The sequence below is a fragment of the Melitaea cinxia genome, chromosome 14, assembly GCF_905220565.1.
Source record: "Melitaea cinxia chromosome 14, ilMelCinx1.1, whole genome shotgun sequence".
Classification (NCBI taxonomy): Eukaryota; Metazoa; Arthropoda; class Insecta; order Lepidoptera; family Nymphalidae; genus Melitaea; species Melitaea cinxia.
This window is the reverse complement of record NC_059407.1, coordinates 678,561-686,663: the sequence shown is the minus strand read 5'-3', so window position 1 is coordinate 686,663 and position 8,103 is coordinate 678,561. Positions and strand designations below refer to the sequence as shown.

The following is an 8,103-nucleotide window of genomic DNA, read 5'->3' as shown; positions in this document are numbered from 1 at the left end:
GTTTTGAAATTAATTTCGTAAGTTATTTACTTTATAGAACGAATTTAAATTAATTCAAAAATATCCGTTCGAAGGCCGTTGATAATAACTTTAATTGGTGGCTTTCTCTTTGTTTGTTTTTAACGGATTTAACATTATATGTATATAGAAGTGTTGGTTTGTATTGAGTTTTAAACATTTTTTTTTCGAGAAAGATTGATATTAGAGCCTAACTACGGTTCAGCCTTATAATATTCCTGCTGATCGCACGGAGGAGTGTGAAATTTCGCCACTTATAGTTTATATAGAGAAGGAGTGCGGAATACTAATATTTTTTTTAACCGACTTCCAAAAAATAAGGAGGTTCTCAATTCGACTGTATTTTTTTTTATGTATGTTACATCAGAACTTTTGACCGTGTGGACCGATTTCGACAAAAATTTTTTTAATCGAAAGGTGGTGTGTGCCAATTGGTCCCATTTAAATTCATTTGAGATCTAACAATTACTTTTCCAGTTATATCTAATAATGCGTTTTTACTTGACGCTTTTTTCGTCGACCTACGTTGAATTATACCGCATAACTTTCTACTGGGTGTACCGATTTTGATAATTCTTTTTTTGTTAGAAAGAAGATATCCCTAGTTTAGTACCATGATAAGGAAACCAGGATCTGATGATGGGATCCCAAAGAAATCGAGGGAAACTCTTGAAAATCCGCAATAACTTTTTACTGGGTGTACCGATTTTAATAATTTTTAATTTAATCGAAAGCTGATGTTTGTTATGTGGTCACATATAAATTTCATCGAGATCTGATAACTACTTTTTGAGTAATCTTTGATAACGCGTAGTTACTTGACTATTTTTTCGTCGATCTACGTTGTATTACTCGTCGATGTAATTGAAGTCGGGTTTTTTTTTGTTTGCGAGCAAACACAATTATTTAAATTATGCATAAAAAATATTAAATCAATTAAAAAAAAACATAACACACACTACCATGTATTTGACACGCACACGCATAAACATATACTTTTTTGTTCAAACTAATAACTGAAATTAATTATGATTGAATTTCTACCACTAAGGCGACCGCTAGTGTACGTAAATATTATGTTAAGTAAGAACACATGATAAAACGAGATGTTTGACTCTCGTCCTCCATTAGATCCAGTTATCGATAGTATTTGCGAATTGAACTGGTTCAGTTCCGTAACTATGTTTGTCAGCCGTACTCCTTCGTTTAGTTCCAAGCTCCCTAACATTCGAGTAGTTTACAAAGCTAACGGAAAACTGGGGATTTGGGACACAAGTTTGTTTTATCTACTTACTATTGTTAGTAGAATTTCTAGTTATTGATATTTAGTTAAATCTAAAATGTAATTATGTAATAAGTTAACGTTTTAATGAAAATAATAGGTTTACAATAGGTCAATAATAAGTTAGCAATCAGTAAACAGTTGTTCAAGATTTTCTATATTTTGTAAATCTTTGCGAACACCAAACGCTAATAAGCAAATACACATAATTTATTTATATCCGTTGGTAAAAATGTCTATGTTTCCACCAGTAATTAGTACGTATGTTCGTTCGTAGCAGACACCCACGTGGATGTTTACCTTCAGAGGACAGAGATCGTGTTGCTAACTCCTGCGCTGGGAGGATGGACTTGCTTCTTGGAAGTTTTATCACGATCATGTTTCATATTTATGTAAGGTGTTATAGATTTATTAATTTCATAATTATAGAATGGAATAGTTTGTGATATTTTGTTCATTCATCGTCCGTACGTCGTTGGAAGTGGTAGTTGCACATCGTTCCCTAAGTTTTTCTGTTATCTTTGAGTACAATAGTAGTTCTTAGTGACATTATCCGTAGTGCGATATTTGTTTGTGCGCAGTGGTATATTATATCTAATAAATAATAATTCAAAGTGAAGTAAGTGTTTGGGACCTGTTTTCGCGGTACTGCTCTCACTGCATTCGCATATACTTGGTCCAGCATTTGACGAAGAAAGAAAACATTATATTTTCAATTGCGTTTTGCTGCACCGACGATGTCGTTACAACGTACGCCGCCGGCCCTCTACGCATCGAGCCCGGAGCTACCTACAAACACTGAGAGAACCGACTTTGTTAATATGCGTAAGCGGAAGCAAATGGATTGTGATGACGTTGTTGTTGCATTGGAGAAGAAATTTGAGCATCAGCTGGAGGTTTTCTATAACAAGGTAACACAAAATATCAATAATGCCATTGCAGAGGCGGTCAATGTGGCCCTAACTCAACAAATATCGAAAATATCATCATCATTAGAGAATTTAAATACAAATGTGCAGAAACTTTCTACAGACAACATAAATATAAGGAAAACACTGACCGAGGTAGGTGAACGGCTGCTGGAAGCTGAAAAGTCTCTTCAATATGCGTCTGAGAATGAAAAGGAGTTTGACAAACGAATCCAGGCCATCGAAGATACTGTATCCCATTCTTCTGTCTTCCAAGACCAGATACTTGAACTCGAGAATAAAATATCAATCATGGAACAGCAGGCGAGACAGTGTAATATTGAGATATCCAATCTCCCTGAAAGGCGTGGTGAAAACCTGATAGACATTCTAGAAAGTATAGGCAATGAAATCAAGATACGAATTCAGCGTTCCGAGATAATATCCATACACCGTGTACCTCATGCGGATCAAAAGAACCCTCGGCCTAAAAACGTTATCGTTAAGTTTACTACGCGCGTAATTCGCGATAATTTTATCACGGGATGCCGTGCAAGGCGGGGATTGAACTCAAGTCAGCTGTCCATACCCGGTTCTCCACACATTATATATATTAATGAACATCTAACATTAAAAAATAAACTATTATTTCGGCAATGTCGAGAAGCTGCAAAAAAAAGTGATTTTAAATATGTGTGGGTTAAGCACGGTACCATATTGGTGCGACAAACGGACACGTCCCCAGTTATTTCTATACGTACGGTGCATGATATTGATAATAAAATTTCCCAATCCTACTCAAAAAAATAAGCAGGTCTGGTTCTTAAGTTTAATATATGGTCACCTTACAACTATTTATTATTGTTTAAGTATGCTTAGAAGTATTGATTTGTTTGTTGTGAGATTTGTAATAGCTAGTATATTGATGTGGGTAGATCTATTTATCGATGAGACGTGTTTGTTGTGCAAGGAATTTAATTTAGCCTATAAAAATGACAAATGTAATAATAAAAAAGTTTATAATAAGCTTGTACGTAATAAAACATATTATGTTGTAATGTGGGTTCTCATAATGTGGTCACTGCATATAATTGATGTAAATGACCGTGACGAATGTCCTTTTCTTCGTGATTATATTTGCCGGCGATTGCTGTTTTTGTTTATGTACGGGTGTGCGTTGAGTAAATATTCTGTACGACATTGTTATATTAATAATACTAAATTATCAATATATCATAGAAAAGTTTTATATAATGGATAGTTCTAATAGTGTATTATCTGTATATTATCAGAATTGTAGGGGAATTAGGACTAAGTTACATATCCTATATATGAATATTTTGCTTCATGATTATGATGTAATTATTTTAACAGAGACGTGGCTTCATGAAAATATTAATGATTCGGAATACATAGACAGTCGTTACAGAGTGTTTAGATGTGACAGAAATCGCGCTGGCAGCGGGCGGCGGGACGGGGGCGGGGTGCTAGTGGCGGTACGGCGGGAGCTGCCAGTCATGCCGCGTGGCGCTTGCGCAGGTCAGGCGCTCACTTCCTCTACTGCCGCCCGCGCGGCTGCGCCCTCATCCCCGTCACCGTTTGTTGATCATATATCACTTGGGCTAAGATCTAGATTAGGTAAAACCGAATTTCGGGACCGTGGGGGGATGGGGGAAGGGAGGGTGGGGAACACTACCCCTGGTACCACTATCACACCTCGGAACCCCATGGTTATGGAGATATCAATGGTTAAAGTTTTGAGGTTAGAAGAAGAATTGGTCATCTTTAGTTAAGTGGCCTCCAATTTATGGGGTGAAATGGGGGTGGGAGGGTAAAGGGTGGTGGGGAGGGTGGGTTTTTTAGCCCCGCGTAGTGTGCGTTTCGCGTAAACCCCGTGGTTTCGAAGATATCGTGTTTGAAGTTTTGGGGTTAACTTTACGTGATTCAGAGATATTACAATACCTTAGAGCTCCGTGTCTGACTCCACCTTAACTCCGGTGCAGCGGGAAGTGCACTCATATGCTCCATTCACCAACTTTCACATTTTCTTTTCGAACAAATTTACGTAAAAACGATCTCGATTGCAAGATCAACAAACGATACGAACTGACGCTTAACGACTGACAAATCGACATTTTTAAACAAAATAACGCGTCAGACATAATATTCTAATAAAATTAATAACATTGCGTGCTAGAATATAGGTTTAGAAATTCGAAAAATACCCAAAACCGAATCGGAGCACCCCACTGTCCACGTGGTCTTGGTCTGTCCTACCCCTAGAGTGTTTTTTTTTGTGCCGCGGAGGCGCGGAGGGAGGGCAGCCCTCGCCCGCCGTGCGAAAGCGCGCGAACGAATGCGTAGAGGAGCGGCTGAGGCTGGTCGCCGAAGGCGACCAGCCTCCGCTGCGGAACGGAGCATGAGTGAGCGTGCTTTCGCACGCAAGGGCGGAAGGGCTGCACTTCCCGCAGCGCCGGAGCCAAGCGTTCCTCTAACTTTCGAAATTCTTCTTCTAACCTCAAAACTTTAACCATGGATATCTCCATAACCATGGGGTTCCGAGGTGTGACAGTGGTACCAGGGGTAGCGTTCCCCACCCTCTCCCCCCCCATCCCCCCACGGTCCCGAAATTCGGTTTTACCTAATCTAAAGCTTTACCATCACTTGAATTAAGAATACGAAATTACTGTTTTGTTATAAGTGTAGCGTACATTCCGCCCGGTATGAGTTCCGAAGTATATGCTTCATATTTTGATTACTTGGAGAATGTTCTTTACAGTCCTGATATAAATTCATTTATAGTTGCAGGTGATTTCAATTTACCCAGTTTAGAATGGCGGCAGAGTTGTGCACATTTGGAACCTATTATGTTGAATACATACAACCAATCTAATATTCATTTAATAAATTTTATGTCTTTGTTCAATTGCTTGCAAGTTAATAAATTAAAAAATAGAAATGATCGAATACTAGATCTTTTTATAACTAATATTAACGATTGCGGATCTTCACTTGTTCCTATTTCACTGCTGCCGATAGACGAACATCACCCGCCTTTTTATGTACTGGTACCAATTAATAGGCATTTTAAACCATTACGAACTATTCCTAAACAACAATATAATTATAAAAATGCTAATTATTCATTAATTAACACAGAAATAAATGGTGTTGACTGGGTGAAGGTTTTAGAGAATCAATCAGCAGAAGATGCTGTCATTACTTTGTATGATACTTTATTTTCTATAATCAAAAATTGTATCCCTACAAAAATAATTAAGAATTCTAAGTATCCCACTTGGTTTACTTCTGCCTTAATTCATATCCTCAAAAATAAAAGTCAATGTTGGATTAAATGGAAAGTGTATCAAAATCAAGTTGATTATGAAGAGTTTTCTATGTACAGAAAGAGGTTTAAATTTGAGTCGCGTAAATGCTATAAAAAATATATGAATATGGTTGAAAGTAGTATACGTAACAACATTAATTATCTATGGACCTATATAAATAATTTAAAGAGCAATGGGGGCCTTCCAAATTTTTTTTCATATAAAAATGACACTACCAGTGATCCTGTAAAGATATGTGAGTTATTTTCCAATTATTTTCTATCTGTATTTGAACCCAGTACAGTTGATGATAATTTTGATATTGATGATATTCCGGATAAAAATCATGATTCGAATTTGATGATTAGTACTATTATTTTAACCCAAAATGAAATCAATAAAGAACTGCAAGCACTTGATGTTAATAAGGGAGCAGGGGTGGACGGCATTCCACCAATATTCTTAAAAAATGTTGCAGAATCTATTTCTAGGCCGCTGCAAATAGTATTTAATTGTTGTTTACGTGAAGGGACTTTTCCGCTTGTTTGGAAATCCGCTCGGATTGTGCCGATACACAAGGGTGGTACTAAAAATGACATTGTAAATTACCGGCCCATATCCATTCTACCTACTCTGTCGAAGCTTTTTGAAAGATTAGTTCATAATAATATTTACCCATCTTTACATAAAAATATAATAGAACAGCAACACGGTTTTGTACAGCGGCGTTCTACGACAACAAATTTATTAATTTATATTAGTCATCTATTTGAAGCACTAGATCTTAACATACAGACAGACAGTATTTATACTGACTTTCGAAAGGCATTTGATAGGGTGGATCACAAGATACTTCTTGAGAAACTTGCCTTTAATGGAATACGCGGAAACTTGTGGCGTTGGTTTAAATCTTATATAACAAATCGCACCCAAAAAGTAATGATCAATGGATATGAATCTAATTTCGTATCTATTAGCTCTGGAGTGCCACAAGGTTCTATATTGGGGCCATTATTGTTTATATTGTTTATAAACGACATTCACCACTGTTTCAAGTCTAGTTGCTTTCTATTATACGCGGATGATCTTAAAATATATCATAAAATCCAAAATTCAGATGACCATAGGAGACTGCAGGAGGACCTTGATAGATTCTCAGCTTACTGCACGGTAAATAAATTAGCGCTTAACTTAAATAAGTGCAAAGCTATAACTTTTACAAAAAAAAGGACACTTAGCAGTTTTTCCTATATGTTATGTGGTGAGCGTCTTCAGGTTGTGGAACACATCAGAGATCTTGGGGTTATACTAGACAGAAAGCTACATTTAAATATACATATCGATTATATAATTAGCAATGCTTATAAATTATACGGATTTGCGATGCGTACTTGTAATGAGTTTAAGTTGGCTTCAACATATCTTCATATTTATAAATCACTAATACGTCCTCAACTTGAATATGCTGTACCTATATGGAACCCATATTATGGCAAATATATAGATGCGCTAGAGACGGTTCAAAAAAAATTCTTACGTTGTATGCATTATAAATATTGCTTTTCGCATTTACCTTATGTTCAGATGTTAGACAAATACAAACTCTCCACTCTTAAATCAAGACGAACATATCTTGAATTAATGATGCTTTACGACTTATGTCATAATAAGTATGATTGTATCCCCCTAAATAATAAATTATGTTATAAGATTCCAACTGGAACGCACTCTCGTAAGCCACATTCCATATTTGCCACTGCATTTTGTAGAACAAATGCTGGTAAACGCTCACCCTTGTATAGAGTTACTGATGTTTATAATAAGCATTTTTTGTCGGTGGATATCTTATTCGCAAGAGTTGCTAAGTTTAAAAAAGAAATTTTTGAATTATTGCATTAACAGTACAAACGTAAACGGGTTTACTCATTGAATTCAAACCTTGCATACGGACTCGGTGTGGGTAGCCTAGTAGTTAACACTGATCCCAAGATGCAAGTCGTAGGGCTAGGGTATCCATATCGACAAAAATGCACCCTATTTCTACTTTGGCTGCGCAATGTACAGTTAATGTTTAAGAGATAGAAAGATATATAAGTTGTCTGCTTAGTATGTATTTCTAGCTGAGTAATAATAACAATAATAATCACTAGTGTTTGGTTGATGGTATTTAGGGAAAAAATGTATTTGTGATGTATTATGTATATTAGATACCTACCATTTCTTTTCCTTGATGTGCATTTTTTACTATTATAAAATTGTAATCTGGAGTTGACGATGTTGGTGTCACGATTAATAATGTTTGTATTGTAAGTCTGTTATGTAAAACTTTATTGTGAACACTGTTTGTTAACTTAAATAAAAAAAAAAAAAAAAAAAAAAAAAAAATATGTTGACATTAAGAAATGTTATTTTTGAATTATTTATAGTTTTCAAAGTATTGTGAATGAAATAATGACGTTATAATATATAAGGTACACGTTTTTAATATAATATATAATTTAAATTTAATTGAATATGCTTTACTGTATACCAAAATATATATAGGCGATATTAAATACCTGGTGAC

The 8,103-nt window shown here is 35.8% G+C and overlaps 1 protein-coding gene across 1 annotated transcript; it reads left to right on the top strand.

The window, feature by feature from the left end:
- Nucleotides 1–2,121: 2,121 nt before the first annotated feature.
- Nucleotides 2,122–3,814, top strand: LOC123659808. Its single transcript, XM_045594978.1, has 2 exons — nt 2,122–2,727; nt 3,671–3,814. The coding sequence occupies exons 1-2, from the start codon at nt 2,122–2,124 to the stop codon at nt 3,812–3,814; spliced, it is 750 nt and encodes a 249-aa protein (XP_045450934.1).
- The last annotated feature ends 4,289 nt before the right edge of the window (nt 3,815–8,103 follow it).

Bases quoted from the DNA above. Each gene is read 5' to 3' on its own strand.
- LOC123659808 (XM_045594978.1), top strand. From the start codon at position 2,122: ATGCGTAAGCGGAAGCAAATGGATTGTGATGACGTTGTTGTTGCATTG. The intron at 2,728-3,670 runs GTAATTCGCGAT...TCGCGCTGGCAG, and splicing joins TCGTTAAGTTTACTACGCGC to CGGGCGGCGGGACGGGGGCG.